At 40.4% G+C, this 23,629-nt stretch overlaps 1 protein-coding gene across 1 annotated transcript in view; it reads right to left on the bottom strand.

Moving 5' to 3' along the window:
- Dars1 (aspartyl-tRNA synthetase 1) overlaps window positions 1–23,629 on the bottom strand; it is a 50,019-nt gene that overhangs the window by 5,799 nt on the left and 20,591 nt on the right. The window contains exons 5-11 of the mRNA XM_032914853.1: window positions 19,053–19,155; window positions 16,295–16,375; window positions 14,274–14,333; window positions 6,106–6,217; window positions 4,484–4,618; window positions 2,446–2,593; window positions 987–1,133 (exon numbers count right to left, since the gene is read on the bottom strand). Of these exons, the coding sequence (XP_032770744.1) occupies window positions 987–1,133; window positions 2,446–2,593; window positions 4,484–4,618; window positions 6,106–6,217; window positions 14,274–14,333; window positions 16,295–16,375; window positions 19,053–19,155 (786 nt within the window). The remainder of the gene's footprint in view (window positions 1–986; window positions 1,134–2,445; window positions 2,594–4,483; window positions 4,619–6,105; window positions 6,218–14,273; window positions 14,334–16,294; window positions 16,376–19,052; window positions 19,156–23,629) is intronic.

Genomic DNA, 23,629 nt, shown 5'->3' with positions numbered 1-23,629 from the left:
GCACTTGGGAGGCAGAGGCCAGTGGACTTCTGAGTTCAAGACCAGCCTGCTCTAGTAGTATTGGCAGCGTAGAGACCCTAACTCGAAAGTACAACAAAACAAAACAAAACAAACAAACAGAAGGGAAAACTCTTCACATTCTCTTTCTTGTTCTATATTACTAGAGTATTTCATAAGGTAAGTTAGGTTCTATGCCCTCTATGGCCCTTTTTACACACACACACACACACACACACACTTCTCACTGTCTGTTTGTCTGTCTAGATTTTGGTATATAGACCAGGTGTGTCCCTTGAGTGCGGGGACCACTATGGCTGTCCATAAATACTTTTTAAAGGTTCATTTACTTTTACTTTATATGTGTGACTGTTTTGCCTGTATATATGTGCACTACAGGAATACCTAGTGTTCTGTAAGACCATGGTCCTCTAGAAGAGGACCTATGGATAGTTGTAAGCCATCTGCATTAGAAAGCAAACTTGGATGCTCTGAAAGAGCAGCAAGAGCTCTTAACTGCTGAGCTCCAGTCCTGCCCCCATGTGTGTATGTATATAAATAAATTATATTTACTTGTTGTGTGTGACTGTTTGCCTACATGTGTTCTGCAAGAATGGGCAAATATTCTTATCTGCTGAGCCATCTTTCATTCATTCTGAGGCAAGGTCTAAGCTGCTCAGGCTGGCCCAGATCTTGTTCTGTAGTCCATGCAAGCTTTGAACTAGTAAGCCTCTTGCCTCCAGAGCACACGGGATTACTGGCCTATGCCACCAGGTATGTCTTCCTACATTTGTTATAAATAGGGAGAAAACTGAAAAGTTATAGACAAAACTATTGACACATAGGCAAACAGTATTAACTGTAACATTTTAAATTTTACTATGTAAAATAGTATTACGCAAAATGCTAATGTTAATAAGAATTATCCCCTAGGTGAAGCAGATTAAGTCCAAGCATTCTAGTTAAAGGAGAAAATGTCGGAGACCAACCTCAGATCTTCCTCATCGTCCATTTCAACTCCGGCTTCTCTAAGCATAGCCAAAGCCTCACAATACTCCAGTCTTAAAGTTGGCTCCAAAAATTTGAACGGCTCACATGGGAACTGTTTGCTTACAGTTTGAATTTCAGTCTGAAACCTGTATGTTCAATGCTTTAGTTAATAGTTAGTTAAAAGTTTCTTCCACAAGAGGTCGCTATAAGCAATACACAGTATCAGTCTTTGAACCAGTGACTGAACCAAGAAAAGCATTATCAAATTGTTTAGAATTAATAATTAAAACATTTCAGTTTCATGCTTTTTAAAAAAAATTACAGTGGCATTAAAGGATTAAAATATTTACAGTAACTATCAGCTAACACTGTTACCCGAACACAAAATACCCATTTTGTGAAGCATTAAAAACCCAACTTTTTTAATCCTTTCTTATCCACAGGACACTAATGCATGTCTGCCTCGCTCTCCCATCCCACCATGCTTTCTAAGTTATTTAAAGAGCACTACTTCTTTCCTATTGTGACATCCCCAAGGCCCAATGTCTACCCTGCACATAGTAGGACAAGAAAAATGGTAACTGCAGAGACCTGCACTTCTGTTGTGAAGGATGGTTTCTTTTTTCTGAGACCCTGATTAGCCTCACACTTGTAATCCGCTATGTCACTGTCTCAAATGCTGCGATTTAAAAGTATCAGCCACCATACCTGGCCCAGAGATATTTTAATAAGATTTAGAAAAGCTTTTTTTTTTTTTTTCTTGCTAAAATATTTATGGATGAAATGATAGGAAACTTGCTTCAAATGGGGAAGGGAAATGGGCATAACAAGAACTAGCCTGACAGTACTAAGTACATGGGGTTTGCGAGGCTTAATGTCCCCAATTTAAACATGCTATAAAGTAAGGGCTGGAGAGATGCCTCGTGGTTAAAAGCATTCTTCTTTTGAAGAGGACCAAGTGCAGTTCCTAGTATCCATGTCAGGCAACTCCTAACTGTAGTGTCAGAGAAACGGACACCTTCTAGACTCTGATGACACTTGTCCTCAAAACATATACACATACCACCCCCACATATGCATAATAAAAGCAAAAATAGTCTTTACGCTCATATGGGATTCCAGGTGTGTGTCGCACCTGGCACAATCGTTGATTTGGAAATGACTGCTGCTCTGACTGTTTGCTCCTACTCTCTGAGACTGCTGGGGCCTTCCCAACAGTTGACAGGTCCATTTGCATATTGTCCTGCATCCTAAACATGAGTGGGATACAGCACAAGCCTGACAGTCTAAACTACAAGGGACAGAGTAGCAAACGGTTTCTAAATGAGCTATAAACTATAATAGAAGGCTGTTTTTCAAACTGTTGCCCCCCATGACCACTCCCCAAATCAAAAAACAAAACAAAAAGTGCATTTGTTTTGAAATTAAGACCATTTCAGGATATTAAATAATTTTAACCTTTCTTGAAGTCCTTTGAATATTTGCACCAAAGTGTCAGCGATCTCTTCTACAACTTCATGGTAATGATAATTAAAGGCCATTTCAATATCCAAACCAACAAATTCAGTCAGATGTCTATGGGTATTGGAGTCTTCGGCTCTGAAAACTGTTAACCAAAGAAAAACAGGACAATATTTTAAGCCTTGGGTAAGTGTGAGGACTTAACTGCAGATTTCTGGTTGGTAGTGCCCAAGTGATACTTTTTTCCCACCCCACAGCTCGAGATGGAGCACTGATAAGCCATTTGTTTTAGCATTCTCCTAGACAGCAAGTTCATCACAAACTCCCAAGTCCTGGTGAAAAGAAGAACCAAATGCAAATTAATAAGAGGCTCTTGAGAAACCCCAGGGAATGCAAGATCCTGAGGCGCCACCTCAATAATTAAAACCAGACTCAATTATGACCAATATAGTGAGTTTGTCTCCATTTTATTAAGATATGACCCAAGCAAAATGAAACTGCGTAAGTGAAGCAACATTATACACTTTGCAGCAACTCCCAGTGCAGCCCCATGCTGCCCGCATCCCCCTGCAGTCCTCTGACCGACCAGCTTGGCTCACCTTTCACTCTACTGCACTTTAATATTCCTGTAACCAGCCCCACGTGGACACTCACGTCCACTCACAAGGACTCCCAAGACATAAAATACGTCTGAAACCTTTACACTTTGCAATTTAATCTTAGCCTGTCCTTCTACCTTCTAACCATACTCATTTCTATTTTCTCTGGTAGTCCATACTTTTAACATCACCTCAGTTTTTATATATCCAACTACATCCTTAAAGACACTGTAGTTTGAGTTTTCTTTCACGGTGACTCTAGCAATATTTCTACACTCACTGTTAAATTTTACAGCACATTCTGATGCTTCTTTTTCCTTTGAGACAGGGTCTCACTCAGTAGCCCTAGTTGTCTGGAACTCACAATGATCCTCCTGTCCCAGCCTCCTGAGTACTGGGTTATAGGCACGAGCCACCACATGACTCCCTGACACAGACTTAAGGAGATGTCATTTGGATATACTCATGGGGTTATTTTGCAGTTCATTTGCTTATTCCCCGCATGGCATATTCAGTACAAGCAGTGGGGATAACATGTTACCTTTTCACTCAAGGCATGGTCTGTGAACTAGGAGTGGCAGCAGTCACCTGCGTGCGTGTCAGAGCCCAGTCTCAGGTTTTACCTGAGGGTGCAACAGAACTGCATTTCACCAAATCCTCATCAGCATTCCACATGTGCTGCTGCTTCGGCACCCAGCCTAAGAATACTCGCAATACATGTCCGGCAAATAGCTGCTTGATAATTCCACACTGAGATGCCTGTGCCAGTTCCCCTATTAGCAAAAGCTTAAGCGTGATACCGTACTGCCTTATATTGTCCGGTGCCCATAAAGGCTGGAAACAGGCATCAAACCCCTCTAACTGGAACCCTAGGTGGTTGTTGGCTATGGCTCAGCAGTTTAGAGCACTGGCTTCTCTTCCAGAGGACCTAGGTTTGATTCCCAGCACTTGCATGAGAACTCATTGAGATTTGTCTGCCTCTGAGTCCTGGAATTAAAGGTATGTATCACCAAGCATGCATGGCTGGTCCTTAAAGCATTAACTTTTAAGGTGAGGTGTTGTCATTTACGTGCATGCACGCCTTGCCTTGTGTGTGTATGCCTACCTTTTAGACACACACACACACACACACACACACACACACACACACACACACACACACACACACGCTTTCAATTCTATCTTGAAGTTCAGGTCGATATTTTTTCTGTTTGTTTTTGTGGAACTGAATGGAGAGCCGTGCACACACTAACATGTTCTATCACTGAGCTAGCCATGCACCCAGCTCGTACATTCTAGTGCTTGCACAGTCAGCATGTAGAAGGGTTCAAGCTTTCAAAGTAAACTGGTAACCGCTCTACAATTAATAGACTTAATACAATTATTTAACTCAACATAATCACACAATTAAGGAACATATAAATGAAATATCTTACCTGGCCCAATGCAGAAAACCTTCTCAAAATCAGCACAAATGCACATCTGCTTATATAGCTGTGGAGACTGAGCGAGGTAGGCATTATTTTTAAAATAGGACACAGTAAAAACATTGGCTCCTCCTTCACTGGCAGCTGAAACACAAATGTTTGCATTACATCATCAACTGTATGTTAAGTCATGTGAATTCTTAAGTAAAAGAAAAAGTAGTTCACTTAGAGAAAAAAAGAACACCTAGAAAATCGAGAATTGCAGATAAATGTTCCCTTTTCAGAACTGATTTTATATTTATTACTTTAAGGCTATAATAACCTACATGAATAAATAGAAGGAAAGACATTCTTAATCCCTTTCTTCCCTTTTTCTGAGTCAGAGCCTCATCATGTAAAGCTACTGTCTTAATTTTCTTTTTTGAGACAGGGGTTCTCTGCCTTTCCCTGGCTGTCTTAAAACTCACTCTGTAGATCAGGCTGGCCTTGAACTCAGAGGTCCACCTGCCTCTGCTTCCCAAGTGGGAGAATTAAAGGTATGTGCCACCATGTCTGGCATTTTAATTATTTTTCTAACTGTAACAAAATACAATGTTTAATTAACTGCTATTCTTTTTTTTTTAGAGCTGGGGACCGAACCCAGGGCCTTGCGCTTCCTAGGCAAGCGCTCTACTGGATCCCCAACCTTAACTGCTATTCTTGCTTGTATGTAATATATGTATATTGTATGCACACCTTGTAGCAGAGGAGGTCAGAAGAAGGCACTGCATATCCTGAAACTGGAGTTACATATAGATGGTTCTGAGCTACGGTGTACGTGCTAGGAACTGAGCCTGGGTCCTCTGAAGAGCAACAAGAGCTCTTAACCACTGAGCCATCTTTCCAGCCCATGAATGATAGTCTTTAAAACTATTTATTGATTTAGTGTATATGTTCACCTGTGGGGAATGCATTGGAAGGCCAGAGGACAGCTTATGAAGGTCGGTTCTCTCCTCCTCTCCTTGCCCGCAATGCCCTGGGGACTGAACTCACGTTGTTGGGCTCGGTGGCAGTGGCAAGCCCCTTTACTCACTGATCCATCATACATTGGTCCTGAAATGATTTTGCCTCCTTTGGAGAAAAGCTCTCGTTATGTAGCTCTGGCTAACCTGGACCGCATAAAGATCTACCTGCCTCTGGCTCCAGAACGTTGGGGTGAAAGGTGTTTTGCCATGAGGACCAGCTAGAATGCTATTTGTAATACATCTTTTAAGTGTTATGTCAGCAGTTCTAAAAGGGTAGATGATCAAGACAAGATTCTCATGCAAGAATGACATTAATGGGTATCTAGTGATTTTTACAATGCATTTTATACAAAACCAAATTGCAGTACTAGTAAATTTACGTAATAAAAATATCTATGGTCTAGTAGGAATTGTGCTGTGCTTTGCTACTGCATTATTACCTCATAATTACCACAAAATGACTCTTGAAGGAAGAATAGGGAACACTGTAGACCATGGTATTAATGACCTTGAAATGGAACTAAACCTTAAGGGACTCTTGGGATTATTCAGTTAATAATTAATATAAGCAACACCTAGAAAGAACAATTAATGTTTTTTAAATACAGGAAACATTATGAAGCATACCTGAAATTATTTTAGGAGTTTGGATTTCCACAAAACCTTTGTTAATTAATGTTTCTCGGAAGAGATGGCAAATGCCAGACTGGAGATGGAAGATGGCCTGACTGGTTGATGTCTGTAAGAGAGTATCAAGATCTACTTTAATCAATCTGGAATGCCAAGCCTTCACCAAGAGTAAGTCAAACTATTCCGGTTCTCAACAATTAAGGCCAACAGTACTGGACTGGATAGAACACACAACAACCCAAGCCAGAAGATGATGAAACTCGCTGCAATCTAATGAATACATATGACTACACTGAGCCATTTTGACTAGAGACGCTTCCTGAGCAGATGGTCTAATTTGTAAGAATTCCATTTGAGAAAATACTCAACTATTAATAAACACCTTGCTTGCAGATCCTCTCAGGGACTGTTTTTAGAGGTAACCCATTAAGTGAGATGTGTCAATATTTACATTGCATACAAATACTCTCCTAAGTAAGAGTTTAGCATGGAGCAACAAATTACCAGAGACAATTGGTGGTATAACCATCACCACCAATTATATGCTAACTATAGATAGCCATGCATTTGTTCCATTAAGAGCTTGCTACTGTCTCCTTTTCTATTTCCTTTCATTTTTTTTCTCTTCACCTCCTTAATTATTCTGGCTTCCTTTGTTTACTTTCAGTCTCAATCAGGATTGATAGTGACCAGAGCTCTCTATTAATTATCTGTGCTCCAGTCAAAAGAAGTGGCTTCTTTTGAAGTCTTGCCTAATACATTAAAGGAAAAAAATGTTATAACCAGGTAGGTGTCTGGTAAAATACCGGACATCAAACCATACCACTGGGTTGGTACTGAGGAATTTCAATGAATTGTTCTATGGCACAGCTCACTTCTGTGTAGGCACACACAGCATTCTGATGATGCGGACACTAAGGATGAGGTCACCTCTCTGCATCTCCTTTACTGGAAAGAAGATCCGGGCTTATTTTTGCTTGTTTATTTGTTGTTTGTTTTCCAAGGTAGGATTTCTCTGTGTAGTCCTGGCCATCCTGGAACTTGCTCTGTAGATTAGCTGGCCTTGAACTCATAAAGGTCCTCTGCTTCTTGAGTGCTGGGATTAAAGGCTTGTGCCATCACCACCACCCAGTTGGGGGTTTATTTTTTATATTTTATTCTGTGTGGATGTGTCACACCTTATCTTCGAGGTCAAAGGATAACTTACGGAAATTGGCTTTCTTTTTTTACCACATGAGAACTTGGTACGGAATATCAGGCTTAGTGGCAAGTAACTTTATGCCTTGAGCCATCTTGCCATCTCAAACCAGGGCACACTTAAGCAATGCTACTTTATAATTCAAATTCAAAGTACAAATTAACGATTTCTCACAAAACAATAAATATTCTAAAAGCCTCTATAATCTGTTTAATTATTCACTTTGAAGATATTTACATTTAAAGGGGAGAGGATTGGGACTCTACTTATTTACTTGTTCATTTACTCATTCATTCATTCATTCATTCATTCAATTTTTTGCATTAAGTGACTTAAAGAAACACCAGTTCACCCAATCACCACAAATTGTGTATCCTTCTATTTTCAAAACTTAGTAACCTATACGTTAAAGATACATCAAATGTCATTTATATTGCTACACATACGGAAACACAATTCACTTTAGTGGAAGATATTCTGTAAGGGCCACTAGTTCGCTTCATAGCATTTATTTCTTTTAGCAGGCATAGCTAAACTTAGTACTTTTAAAATGCAAATTTTAAAACAAGACCAAAAAACAAAAATACTGTATCACATATCAAACCCCTATTTTTGGTTTCCTGATTATATCATATCGATAAACCTGTCAATGTGTGTGGAAAATGGACCATGTTATATAGGAATAAAACACCTCCCTGCCCCATTAAGCTCCTCAAGGCACTTGCTGGCTGCTAGAAGAACAGGTACCTATTTTATTAAAAAGAAGGAACTGGGGATATAGCTCAAGGCTGTATCATTTGTCTAGTATGCTAATAATATTCAAAAGCCTGTGCTCAATTTGTATTACAGAAGAAGAAAATATTAAAAAGAAGAAAGCAGGAGTGTAGCTCAGCAGTGGAGGTCTTGCCCAGCACGCACAAGACCCTGGGTTTAATCTCTAAACGCAAAAAATCCAAACCAAACCAAAACCAAAAAACACCAAGAAACTGAACACAGTTATTCAGATGATAATTCCAGTATGTCCCACTTTCTACTTAGCACCTATATGCTAAAGGGTATTCTCCAGCAGATTCTATTCTACCTCTTAAACGGTTTGTCATGATTATGCAGTGCACACCTGTAACACCAGCTCCTAGGGTGAGATAGGAAGCCTGCCACAGACAGGGCGGGGACAGAGTCCTGCCACAATGAAGAATAAGGTTGGCAAGAAGAGTGAATCAGAATTTATATTTTGAAAATACGGTTTTTCTAAAAGCAGTAAGAAAGAAAAAGTTTCAAAGGAAATCCTTAATTATTTTGATTATTTGTAATGCTGACAAGAATTCTTACAAAGAGAACCACACTTGCTACTTCTAACTGAACTTCAGTTATCTTTGTACTCAAGACATAAAAAGCCACCACTAAGAAGCTTAAGTATCTATCTCTGTATGGAAACTTGCCTAGAGGAAAAAACTGTCCTCAGAGGGATTGTGCTCATCAGACCAAAGCACAAAGCCTGGAAACTCTGAGTCTACTGTTGAATCATGTTCCGCATCTGCTCCTTCAGTCACAAAGCATCCTTAGGACACTGGAGGATGACACGGAGTTAGTAAAATCTAAGCAACAGTCAAGGGACTTTTCTGTCTTCTGGACAAACAGTCATTCTAGTTAGAATAATAATATTTAAAGAGAATCAAAACCTGCTTCTGCCAACTCTTTTAAAATAGAGACTAATTTTAGGGACTGGAGATAACCCAGCAGTTGTTAGACAAGGTAAAAATAAAGGGGGAAAATTGCTCAAACCAAGACTCTAGAGAATCAGTCTCCCCGAGGTCACGTTATTAGAGAACACTGCACCAGGAGGTGGTGGGAGTGTGGTACACACCTTTTATCTCAGCTCTCAGAAGGCACAGAGAGGCAGGCAGATCTATGTGAGTTCGAGGACAGCCAGGGGTACAAGGGGAGATCCTGTCTTAAAAAAACTAAAAGAGGAGGGAGGGGAGGGCTGGAAGGAGGAGGAAGAAGAACAATAAGAAAGAAATCACTGCATCTTTTCATCTTTTAGGACAAGAGGCCAGGATAATGGAAGAATCCGAAGTGTTGAGAAATCAGACAAGCCCACGTCTACAATCGAACTGTCAATGGTACTGAGTAGTTCACCAGTCTCACAATAAATTATTTTTAGCTTGTGGCTTAAAAAAAAACAAAACAAAACAAACAAAACAAAAAAATCAATTGCTACCTCAACTGAACCCACTATAGATAGCTCTTGCTTCTTTCTAGTTCATGGTTTATGAAGCTGGACTGAAGAGAGATCTGATGAACATTTCTCAGTTGCAAATCCGAAATGCTCTACAATCTGAAACTTTCTGAACATTGATATGATGCTATAAGCAGAAAAATCCACACTTCAAGACGGTCTTATGCAGAAAATTAATTTAAAATATTGCATATAAAATCACCTTCAGACTATGTATACATACAGATTATAAGTGAATTTCATTTAGACTTCAGTTCCATCTCCAGAGTATCTCGGTATGTACATGCATACTCCTAAATCTGAAAAGACTTCAAAATATTTAGAGTTCCAAGCACTACATACAAAAGACATTCATTCTGTCATAGAAAACTGGATAGAAAGCTATTTCTAAAATTATACCTTTTTCATTCCAAATGAGCTATTTAAAAAAAAAATCAGGTTGATGTAGAATTTATAATCAAGTTCAAGTAACCTCTGAGATAAAAAAAAAAGCCTGGAATCACTGAAAAACTGCAATTATATTAGCATGATAGGGGCTTCAGCAGAGCTCAGGTTAAATCCCTGCCAAGACTCGAGCATTCAGACATGGGGGCACGCGATAAAGGCACTGCAGACTGAGAGTGGTGGGTTTGCAACACAACAGTATCAGGCATCCCTACAACACTGATTCAGGCCAACAGTTACCACACATCTAAGACACTCCCCGGACTACCCTCAGACCATCTGAAACTGTGTTTAAAATGCTACAGACTATGGCAACCACCCATCTATGATTCTTATAGCATTCCCAATGTTCTCTCTGTTGCTCACAGAAATCAGCATTACTTCAACTCGTTTCTGCCTCTACTCATTTCCGCCACGGTGGGTTTCACTTACATAACCATTATTTCCCTTTAAATCACACCTTAAATCCTTAGCAATATCATATATGAACACATGAATTTGATTTGCAAGTTAAATCACATTAGCTATTAAAATATAATGTATCTGATTCCACTATATGTATCTGTATAGATTTCCACTATATATTTCCAGTTTTAGAAAAATATTGCAAAATTGAAATGTCAGAAATTCCAATATGCTGGCATGCAAACTATATTGCCAAGAAAATCTTTTGTATTAAAAGGGTATAAAAATTCTTTAGAAATACAGATTTTTTTAATTTTCTAGTTGAAAAAGAAAACAGACGATTATTATAAACTGTCTAATTGTTGTATAAGTGTTTTAGGATTTTACGGTTTTGTTAATGACATTCTTAGAAAGGGATACATTGGGCTGGAGAGATGGCTCAGTGGTTAAAAACCATGCCTGCTCTTCCAGAGGTCCTGATGGTGGCTTACAACCAACTGTAGTAAGATCTGATGCGCTCTTCTGGTGTGTCTGAAGACAGCTACATACATGATAAATAATTCTTTTAAAAAAGGGGAATACATTTAAGTTTTTTTTTAGATTTATTTTATGTATATAAAGTATGCATATAAGTGTTTTGTCTGAATGTATGGATGTGTACCATGTGTATGCCCATTATGTCCTCAGAGGTCAGGAGAGGCCACTATTAGATTCTCTGAAACTGGAGTTGCAGATACTTGTGAGTTTCCATGATAGTGCTTGGAAACAAACCTGGGTCCCTGGCAAGAAGAGCAAGTGCTCTGAATTGCTGGGCCATCTCCACAGCCCTCCACTCCCCAATGCATTTATTAATATTTGTTTTAACTAAAAATTCACATGAATGGGTGTATGCCATGTGGTTTCAGTGCCCAGGGAGGTCTACAGGAGCATGTTGGATCCCCTGGAACTGGAGTTAGTTACAAGCTGTCATGTGGGTGCTGGGAAACCACAGTGCAAGAACAATAAGCACCCCTAACAACTAAGCCATCTCTCCAGTTCGCGCCTAAATCAAAACAGACCAAAACAACACAGCACTTATGTGTGAGGGAAGGCAGGTACCTGCCATGATGCATGTGGCAGCCAGAGGATGACATTCAAGAGTTGACTGTCTCCAAGAATGTTATTACATTGTTAAAGGCGTTTTTTCTCAGAAACCTCTGAGTTCAATGACTTCTGTAAGAGCCCTCACTCACTCAGCCCCTACTATGGATCACTGTGGCAGTTCACTTCACCCTCCAACAATGGCAGGCTATTTGTGAAACTCTGTGGAAGGGTGGCACGTACACCAGAATCTCTCTTTGACTTCTTATTCTTAGGCACAGATAAAAGTCACCAAAATAGCAATATTTACATTTCCTCTTGGGGTTCATTCTGTAAATAACAGTGTTCCCTAAATAGGAATATATTACATTAGTTAGTGTAACACTGCAATTTATTTATTTCAAAAAACCTTTTACTGTTTTATGTGTAGGAGTGCTTTACCTGCATGTTTATCTAACATTCTATTCATGGAATGCTGTTGGAAGCCCCAAAAGAGCACCAGATCCTCTGAACCTGGAAGTTACAGGACTGTTACAGTTGTGACCTGCCATGTGGGTGCTGGGAACTGAACCCAAGCCCTCTGGAAGACCAGCTAGAGCTCTTATCCACTGTGTCATCTCTGCAGTCCATAGTTTATTCATTTTTTAATTGACCCCCTGCTCATGTTACCAGTTTCATATAGATAAACATTGGAATATATAGCAGTTACCTACTTCAAAGAACTCCTAGGTACTTTTAGGAGATTAGACCGTTGTATGAGGTCTTAGTGCAGTCCTACCTTCCTGGGATTGTCAGGTTATCGTACAAGCTGAACTATTTTAAAAAAGCATATCACATTTAGGCTCCAGATATAGTTAAGTCCGTTGAGTACCTACCCAGCATATTATGAGGTCCTAGATTCAATACCCAGCACAACCGGATATAATAGCATCTGCTTAGACTATCAGAACTTGAGAAGTAAAAGCAAGAGGATCAGAAGTTCAGGTCATCCTCAACTATACAGAAAGTTCAAGTTCAGCTTGGACTGCATGAGGCCTGTCTCAAAAACAATAAACACAAGGGTCTGGTGAGACGGCCCAGCCAGAGAGATGCTTGCTGCTAATCCAGGTGACCTGAGTCTGACCCCTGAAATTACCTGGTGTAAGGAGAGAGCCAACTCCCACAAGCTGTCCTCTGACTTTCACATGTGCTCCACTGCACGTCTCCCTTCCTCAAAATATACAAGTGTTAAGGACAAGGGTTTGGCTCACTGGTGCGTAAAAAGGCAAGTGCATATAGTGATTACTTACACTCACAGCACTGTGGGGCCAGAGGCAGGAGCAGGCTGGTTAGGGAGACCGACCTCCAACAGGGACCCTGCATGTAGTAAGAGACCCTGCATGTCTCAATATGTAAAGTGAGGAGTGGTCCAGAGGAACTTGGGCAACTGCTTCAGGCCCTAACACACAGATGCATGAAGGGCACAGGCACTCACACACACACACACACACACACACACACACATCTTTACACACGGACCTCCACAGAGGGGAATATGCACATGCAAACCACAAACATAAAAGACATATCCTCTACTTAGTATTTTCACCAACCTGGGCCCAGTACTGCTAGGATCTCCAGCTTTTCAAGAAAAGTCATTTAGATGTTAGTATGAAAACCTTCCCAACTTTCTTTTCCTCCCACAGATCATAACACTACAAGATGGCCTCCAACTCATTTTTCTTTTACTTGTTTGTGAGCTGGTCTCATTACTGTAGCTAAGACTAATCTCTAATTACCTATGTAATCTAAGTACACTTTGATATTTACTGCCTGAGCCTCCTGAATTTTGGGATCACTGGTACACACAACCAAGCCTGGTTAAATCCTGAGTTCAAGTGATTGTTCTGTCTTAGCCTCCCAAATACCCGGGATCGCAGGCCTGTGCCATTGCTCTCAGCAAAACTTCCATTATTCAATGGTGGCCATGCATTTAAATTAAAACACCCACACCACTAATGTAATTTTTCTGGGCCAACCTGTAGAGTAAGCCAATAACAATGTTGAACAAATACTATGAGCAAACACATTATATCCAACTCCTATGACCAAATACATGAAAAAAACCTGAGCTTTCTAGGCACTACCAGGTTGCTTTTTTTTCAACATTACTTAAAAATGGAGATTTAAAAATAAGACAGAAAGTAAATAGAAGAAACACTCATACGACAAGGGGACACGCACAACTCCAGAAGAATCAAAGTCAGACAGAACTTGGGGGAGCAAAGAACCTGAGCATGAGATAGAGTACTTAAGGAGGAAGATGTGGTCAAACATTAAGAAAGAAAGATGACAAATCAATGATGAAACCACTGAACTCTTTCACTTGCAACCAAACCAAAAGGGAAATAGAAGCCCCATGAGACGGGAGTGTAGACCGCGACAGACGGGGACCTGCTTCTTCATAACAACACCTGTCCCTACCTGGCTGCACTAAATTGTAAGCAATTTCTTTCTCATCTTGTAGTGATTTAATGGTTGCATTTCCACTTGCTGACCAACCTGTATAAAACAGACATCACCTGGAAGCCACCCAAACATTGGTTTTTATAATCATCTGTTGTTTTCAAACAAAGGAAGACAGTACCCTGTGAACTGTACTCATCTGCTCCTGTTACTGGCAGTCCTTTCTGTGGGAAGGGCCAGTCAGAGAGGTACGCTATGTCTTACATCATGATATTAACACATAGGCAAGTGGCACTTAGCTTTATGGTCTCTCCACACATTTCAATATTGGCATAACAAACAAATGAGGCATACCCTAAGGTCAATGATTCTGTTGTCTAATCTTGTATCTTGGTTAACGGTAGCTCTTCCATCCTTAAAAAAAAAGAGAGAAGTGGGAGGGGATGAGAAAAACAGATTTTACCAGTATTCTGCAGCACACAAGCACACATACGCCCCACTCTAAGAAGCGACGTTTCCTTTTAGTGAGAGATGTGTATGTTAATAATGTACATGGAAACCAAGAAGCCAAGATAATGAACAAAATAAAAAGAAAGCCAGGGAAAAGTCAGTGTTAGAAGGCAGAGATAATGCTGGGGATGGTATGGAATGCCTTTAATGCTAGCACTTGGGAAGCTGAGGCAGGTGGATCTCTGTGAGTCTGAGGCTAACCAGAACTCATAGGGAGTGAAACTCTATCTCAAATACTCTCCTGCCCCCCACTCTCCTGCCCCCCAACACCACACACCAACAAAAGAGAAAAGGGAGCGAAGGGGAGAGAGGCTTAGACTAGATATGTCTCAGTGGGTAAAGCATATGTTATAAGGGATGAATACTGGACTTCAAATGCCAATTATTCCTGGCAGTAATACATGAGGCTAGCTAGACTAGCTTAATTAATGAGCTCTAGGTTCAAAGAGAGATACCCTGTGTCAATATAAAAGGTTAAGGTGGTTAAGGAGGATAGACACCCCACTATCAACCTCTCGAATCTAATCTGCACATATGTACCTACGTACACGGGAACATGGATACACATACATATGCAGCCACCCACACAAAACAGAGAGATGATAAAATGAGAAGGGACAGATAAGCACCACAGCTTTCTTTCCCTTCTCCAACTCTCTGCATTCTGGATTTAACCTGTATGCCCTTGCTAATATCTAACAGGAAAAATACACAGACCAAGTGCTTTGTGTTACTAACCTATGCAGTTTTTTTTTTTTTTTTTTTTTTGGTTCTTTTTTTCGGAGCTGGGGATCGAACCCAGGGCCTTGTGCTTCCTAGGCAAGCGCTCTAACCACTGAGCTAAATCCCCAACCCCTAACCTATGCAGTTTTAAAAGTGTGCTCTGGGGTCTTCCCAAGGTCCCCTAAGACTTTCAGGAATCCCTGAAATCATTCTCTCCTTTGGGGCACTAGTGGGGGTGGGGACAGTGTTTCTCTGTGTAGCCTCAGCTGTTCTAGAACTTGCTCTGTAGACTAGGTTAGTCAGAGATGCGCCTGCCTGGAATTAAAGGCCTGTTCTGTCCCACATGTGGCTAGACCTCTTTCTTTCCTACAATGCTTTTCATTCTCACTCATGAGTCTATTAAGAAGTTTGTGGGCTGGAGGGATGGCTCAGCAGTTCAGAGCACTGACTGCTCTTCCAGAGGTCCTGAGTTCAATTCCCAGCAACCACATGGTGGCTCAAACATATGTAATAGGATCCAGTCCCCTCTTCTGGTGTGTCTGAAGACAGCAACAGCGTACTCACATACATAAAATAAATAAATCTTTAAAAAAAAAAAAAAGAACTTTGTAAAAGCTGTATGGTTGGTAACTTCTCAACACTGTGACTTCAAGAACTATGAAAACCTAGACGTATACAGTTAGATATTTACACTTTGTCCATATTTAACATGATGTCACACTTGTAACAGGAAAGTTTTGTTTTGGAAAATATAAAGTATGTTTTGGACACTTACTTTTTATCTAAAATATATTCAAGCATGCAATACTTTGCTGACAAACACATCAATAAAACAAAAGCTTATGGGGTTATCTTTTATATTTTTAAGGAAATAAAAAAGGACTTTTTCCTTTGGATTCTGGGACGCCTGTCTGATAGACAAAGCTCTATCACTGAGCTGCAGCAACCTTAACTGTAAACCAGATCAGGTCACCAAAACTTCTAAGGAGTAAGAGCAACGTACTGACCCTGGCCTCTTGAATACGAGACTAACCCTCTGCCCTGTAAGTTTAAGAACAGAACTCAGATCAATCTCTAGGTACTGAATACAGTCAGTGTTACTGACTACCCAGAGCAAGCACAAAGTGTGACACAAACTTTACCTCTTCTCCTTCCACCTCAGGCCGAATGGCATCATCCAGCTGCAAGGGCAGGCGAGGCTCAGCCAAGCTAATCACATAAATCTAAAAGTGAGAAATTGCCAAAAATATTAAGTCAAGAAAACCAATTATCTTCTGTTTAAAGACAATGTACATGAAATGATGTTTGCATACATCTTTAACTGAAAATACTTGGTGAAATAAAATAAGGTGATATCCATTTAAAAAGGTCATTTGTTTTTATTTTATGTGCATTGGTGTTTTGCCTGCATGTATGTCTGAGTGAGAGTCAGTTCCCTGGAACGTGAGTTACAAACAGTTGTGAGGTGCCATGTGGGTGCTAGGAATTGAACTAGGGAATTGAATCATTAATCAATTGCCCAGATGATATCCATTTTTAATCTATGTAACAGGGATAATATTTTTGACTTTATGGATTGTTTGAAGTCAACAAAAAGAACAAATATTTTATAAACCGTAGGTATACACCAATGTAATAAATGAAAACTGTGATTAAAAATCAATTCAAAGCTTCATTTTAAAATGGAGTCTACGGGGCTGATTTAGCTCAGTGGTAGGCGCTTACCTAGGAAGCGCAAGGCCCTGGGTTGGTCCCCAGCTCCGAAAAAAAAAAAAAAAAAAAAAAAAAAAAAAAAAATGGAGTCTACCACAAGAACCAAAGCATTAACACAGGAGTTGCTATTACTGTTAGCAATTCTGCAATTCTCAGTCATTCCCCACCACTATGACCTGCTAGGCCACGCCCACCTTCTTTCTTTATTCTTTGTCTCCTTTAACTGTCTCCTCTCATTAAACATCACATTTCTGTTCTTGCTCGTCTGGTCAGGAGCTGCCTCACAGGGGATGCTCTTTTATGCTGTCAAAGTCCCTCAATAAGCACACTAATTTCATATTTTACCGATAGAAATAGTGAGTTTATGAGTAAGGCAGTGTACGGTCTGGTTTTGTGTGTCAACTGACACAAGCTGGGATTATCACAGAGAAAGGAGCCTTCCTTGAGGAAATGCCTCCATGAGATCCAGATGTAAGGCATTTTCTCAATCAAGGGTGGGAGGGCCCATTGTGAGTAGTGCCGTCCCTGGGCTGGTGATCCTGGGTTCTGTAAGAAAGCAGGCTGAGCAAGCCAGGGGAAGCAAGCCAGCAAGCAGCATCCCTCCATGGCCTCTGCGTCAGCTCCTGCCTCCTGACCTGCTTGAGTTCCAGTCCTGACTTCCTTTGGTGATGAAGTGTAAGCTGAATAAACCCTTTCCTCCCCAACTAGCTTCTTGGTCATGATGTTTTGCACAGGAATAGAAACCCTGACTAAGACAGGTAGGGTTTTCTGAACACTCTTAACAACATATTGTCTTATCACTTACACTCAGTGACTCACAAAAGGGAATTAACTTTATTTAGTTAAGCTAGGAAAGGAAGCTATAGTCTCCCAGTTTGTAGATTACACTTGGCATTCAGATAAAGTGTCAGAAGGCTTTACTCTAAAGTAGAATTATCTATCATGGTTCCCTACACCCAAGTTTTAGGCTTCCTTTGGTTAACACAAACTTGACCTTCATATCCCAAGCTGAAGAACCCAAGTGCTACTGTGACTTTCATAACCAGTGGAAATCCACCCTCTCCTCCATTTGGTCTGAGTTCACAGAGTACTTGACACAAAATATATAGCTGTAACTGTTGAATACATTAAGAGTGAGGGACAGTCAATTGCTTATGATACAATTTAAATTTGTTGTAAAATACTTTATTATTATATTATTAATATATAGAATATATCACGACGATGATGGAACTTGTAAGTTTCTAAGACTTAAATATTTATTATTGATACTTCTAATGCAAGATATGTGCCATTGAGGTAGATTCCTTCCAGTAAAAATCATAAAAATATGTGGTTTCTTTTTTTTTTTTTAAGTCATTAAGTTTTCCTTAGTAGAGTACTGAAAACATGTCAGTTGGAAGATAGTGGTGACATATCCTTTTTGTCAATATAAACAGATTTCTTTGGTAGACTTAACAAAGAAAGTAATGTGTCAGGTCAGCTCAGCAACAATACAAGATTTTCTGTATCTCAGAGCTCCATGACAATTAACTCCTATTAAATTTAACTTCATTCCCAAATCCATGGGTATAGATGTCCTGAACTCTCTTGAGTGTGCCAACTAGTCGTTCTTATGCATGCTCCTAAGTACTCTGCTCCTCTCTTCTGTGGGAAGGGGTCTCTGTGTACATGTTCTTTCTGAGGGAGGGAAGAACTATCCCTTGTCTTGGAAACTTCTTAAAACTTTATTTATATGAATGTGCACATATATGATTATTTTTGCTCACATCATAGGACCAGGTCAGAGAGCCATTTTTGAGTTGGTTCTTTCCATGTATTGAGTGGGTCCCACAGCGCATGCAAACTAACCAATTCAATGACTAACATAAACCTCAGAATTTTACATCAATTTGTTGTTGTGGTTTGGTTTTCCCCTGAGACAGGCTAGCCTCAAACTCACAGATATCTGCCTATCTTGTCTCCAGTTGCTTCCATTAAGGGTGTATACTAAGATGCCCAGCTACAACTATTACGAACATAAAGATCTGACATAAAATGGTCTAAGAATTCCTCAAATCTATATATAATCTTATCCGTGTCTCTCTTATTCTTTCTTTTCTTATGGTGCTGGGGGTCAAATCCAGGGTACCATGCATACTATGCTGTATCTCCAGCCCTCACAATTATATTACAAAATGAGGCTACCTTCTGGACGTGCAACTCAACATCCTGCTGTGTACAGCTTCCAATTTTCTGATTTACTTTTCTCACAATGCCTTCTACGTCAATAATACTTTCTTTGTTGATGCTGTCAAGAGAAAAAAAATCCTCATGTTAATAATCTCATTAGAGGTGTCAGAATTCATTTGGTATTTAAGCAGCAGAATATGTCAAGCCATTCTTTAATGCAGGAGACAGTTTCGATAAAGCCAGCCTCTTCGATCTACTTAAAGCATGCTATTATGCAGTATACTTTGGGAGACTTGGTTAAAGTGATGACTTTTTAAAAAGATGCCACAGTTTAGTAACCATTTATAAGATATTTGGGAACATAAAAGGCAATAGGACAAAGTGAACTGTGAAATGTGAAGTTTCTGAATTATTAAAAAACCCTTTCCTTCTTATATTCGCGATTCACTAAGATCAGCATTTCCTCTAATAAGAAACACTGGCTTCAATAAATGCGATTACTGTTATACAATGAAATTAAGTAATAGAAGAAGGTCAACCAAAAAGTGTTCCAAGTACTAAGATTATTAGGGTGCTGCTTTGCAATCACAGTTTCATTGCCTAAGGTTTCTTTGTTCACCTTGCCCCTGGACTGTGACTGATAACCTTGTTGTGCACTCACACTTAAGGAGTGCTTATGTGACACTTGTATTTGATGAAAACTGTAAGATTTAGTGTTCATGGAAAAGTTCTTTCATTCTGCTACAGAATTGCACCTTCAGTAGTTGTGATGTTACTAGATACCCTGGAAACCACACACTGCTACCTTTACACCAGAACACCACAGAAAGCCACAAGGTAATCTACAAAGGGTTGGAAAGCCTAGGCTGAACTGCCTAGGATTCTGTCTGGAGGCAGAAGCATTGGGGTCTCTGAGTGAGTTCAAGTAAAGCTAGAGCTACACCGAGACCCTGTCTAAATAAAATAAAATAAAATAAAATAAAATAAAATAAAGAATTAACAGCTATCCGTAGCTTTTCTCTTTTGAGTATCCTGTATCACAGTCATGACTGAATACCTAGCTAAAGAAAAATCATAGTTTGTAACTAAAAAGTAGGTGGAACAACCCTGGCAGTGTAGTGTCTGCCCGACTCTTCTAACAGCTGCCTGTCTGCATGCATGAGCACACCTGAGGCCTGAAGAGGCGTTCAGGGCTTGTTTCACATGTCTCCGGGAGGAAAGTTTTTCCTCACTTCTCAATATAATATACTGGTAGCTAACCCTACTTCATGATAGCACCAATCTTCCTCTTGTCCATAGCTCATAGCTCTTTGGTTTTACACCCTCTGACTCCCATGTAGAGGCCTTTGATAATCCTCTCCATCTTCTGTTAGCAGGGAGCCTTCTTCAAAGCCACTTAAACATGCCCTCCACCTCCTTTGAGACAGGGTTGCATTACTTAGACCGGCTGGACTAGAACTTACTATATAACCATGGTTGGCCTCAAACTCAGACAGCTGGAATGAAAGGTGTAGACACCATGCCCATAACACTGCTTTAAACAAACAAACAAACAAACAAACAAACAAATCACACTGACTTAATTCTGTGTGTGTTTGGGGGTGGGAGGAGATGCATATAAACCAGTCGGAAGCCCTAGATGACTGAAGTCCTGAGTGAACGTGTGTTTGTTGACAGGGATACAGCAATGTCAGGGACCCCATCAAACCTCAGGCTCATGGGAAAATGGTAGTTTTCCTCTGGACCATGTGCAGATGTTGATGATGTGAAGGAAATGTTCCCCACAGCTTACACCCCATTAGATATTTACTGCCTCAAGACTGCTCCCTACAGAGACTACTCCTACTAAAATTAGCTAAACCTGTCTCCTTAATCCAGTGTATACTATAAACCTTGCTTCCTTGATTAAATTGCATGCAACAATCTGCTTTTCTGTTTACCTCTATAAAACGAACATGTTGGACTAGCAGGGTGCTGAGATTCAGACTCAGACAACTCGGGTAAGCCAGTTCTTTAATCTGATCGTGTGGGTGCAAGGGACCAAACTTGTCAGGTTTGACAGCAAGGACCTTTTCTTGCCAGACTACTTTGCTGGCCCAATCGCTCCACTTTTTGTACTTATTTTTAAGATTCATGTGTGCATGATGAGTGTTCTGCTTGGATGTATACATGGGTACCCTGTGCATGCCTGGTGCCTACAGAGGCTAGAAGAGGTAGAGTTACAGATGGCTGTGAACCCAGGTCCTCTGTAGAGCAAGTATTCTTATCTACTGAGAACTCTAATTTTACACTAGTTTCCTTCCAGAAAAATATAAAAATTTGAATGTAATGGTTTGTATATGCTTGGGCTAGGAAGTGGCACCATTAGGAGGTGTGGCCTTGTTGGAGTGGGTGTGGCCCCCTGTTGGAGTGGGTGTGTCACTGTGGGTGTGGGCTTAAGACCCTCATCCTAGCTGACTGGAAGCCAGTATTCTTCTAGCAGCCTTCAGATGAAGATGCAGAACTCTCAGCTCCTCCTGTACCAGGCCTGCCTGGATGCTGCCATGTGCCTGCTTAGATGATACTGGACTGAACCTCTGAACCTGTAAGCCAGCCCTAATTTAATGGTGTCCTTATAAGAATTGGTCATGGTGTCTGTGCCCAGCATTGAAGCCCTAACTGAGACAGTGAGCAAAGAGACCCTCTGCTTAGGACTGGCTGGAAATTTCCTTATCAGTACCAGATGTTAGGTTTCAAGTGGAGACAATTGGATGAGGTGCCTATTTAACATATCAAAGGGGACATGAAGGCCAGGTTCTCGTATTCTTCAGCCCCTACCTTTTGTTACAAGGCCATCCTGACTGGCATACCCCACCTCCTACCCCCAACTCTTCAGCCCAGGGGGTTAGGCTGCTCCTCCCTATATAATCCAACATTTTGGTTACTGGTCCTCTTTGTACCTTTGGGTCTTTTGGCTGCCACCCAGCCCCAGCACCGCTCAGTCTGCTCATGTCCACTGTGGACTCTCCCAGATGGCCCTGCCTCTGGATGTGCTCTCCCATGTGTCTGTAATATACTTCTCTTCCACCACACCTAGGAACAGTCAGTCAAGTTCTGTTTTCCTATTTTATTCATTCACACATGTTCTTTAAATTTTGAACAATCCATTTAATAATAATAATAAAAAATATATATATATATTTTGGAGCTGAGGACTGAACCCAGGGCCTTGTGCTTGCTAGGCAAGTGCTCTACCACTGAGCTAAATCCCCAACCCTAATATTTTTATATATCTAAATGTATGCCTTTATCTACCCCTATTTGCAGAAATGAGTGAGTTCACAAGAAAAAAACATAAACAAGAAAATTAATTTATAACAAAGGACTAATTCTAAAACTTTCTAGTAGAACCTGTAAGCAGCTGAGAGTTTTCTGTGTATTTGTGTGTGCAGATGCACATACATGCACACTTACAGTCAGCACAGCGACAAAACTACCTGCCGATGTAATTTTTTTTTCTGAGGTGGGGTGGTTTTGAGACAGCTTCCCAAAGCCCAGGCTGGCTTTTATTTAATTCATTATGTAGCCGAGGTTTTCCTTGAACGCCTTACCTCCATCTGAGATTACAGATGTGTCTGTACCACTACACCCAACCCCAGAGCAGCATGTAAAGACAGTGTATAGGACACAGTCTGCCACCAGAAAGACACTGGACTAGGTAGCATTCAATTCCACATTTGAAACATGCCTCTATGTCTGCATTTTGAAAAAGAATTGTCTCTACCAGGTAACTAGAAAGCTTGAGTTTCATAGATGCTGTGTAGTGCAAAATAATCCCTGGTGGAAAGCAAAGGAACTCCCAAGAGCTGATTCGGTACAGGAGAAATGGAGGGCGTAAATTACACACATCTCTGCCAGAGCTAGGTCAGTCGTTTTTATTATTAATGCCTGAAACACATGGTCACTGCATCGTAGTCCAGTCTCTTTCATTTTCAACCACTCTTTTGACTCTCCATATAATTAATCACTCAGTAAATAAGATAAATTAGTACAGTCTTGATATCAAGATGTTCTTAAGGAAAAGGCAAAACAGATTACATGCCATTCATTAGGAACTCCCAACCACTAACTCAAAACTTTAGATATAACCAACAGTTTCCATAGAACAATTTGCAAAAGGAATGAATCATTTTTATATTTTATAAAAGCCTTCTATAATGAGTTTGGCTTTGTTTTGAAAGTTGTTCTATAGTCCATGTTGGCCTTGAGCTCATTGTCCTCAGTTTCCTGAGTGCTAGGATTACAGGTGTGTACCACTTACCCACTTCAGAGGGTCAGTTTATTAAAACATAATCCCGACCTGGTTAGGTTTCTATTGTTGATAACAAGATGGCAAACCCAACTTGGGCAGAAAAGGTTTATTTCATGTTTTAGTTGTAGTCCACCAAGAAGGAACTCAATAGAAACTCAAGGCAGGAAGGAGCCCGGAGGCAGGAACTGAAGCAGAGACCATGGAGGGGTGGGGCTTCCTGGCTTACTCAGCCTTCTTTCCTTATACAACCCAGGCCCACCTGCCCAGGGGTAGCACAGATCACAATGGGATGGGCTCTCCC

This window comes from Rattus rattus, chromosome 10 (genome assembly GCF_011064425.1).
Source record: "Rattus rattus isolate New Zealand chromosome 10, Rrattus_CSIRO_v1, whole genome shotgun sequence".
NCBI lineage: Eukaryota > Metazoa > Chordata > Mammalia > Rodentia > Muridae > Rattus > Rattus rattus.
The sequence above is the reverse complement of the archived record's forward strand: the minus strand, read 5'-3'. Positions and strand labels throughout refer to the sequence as shown.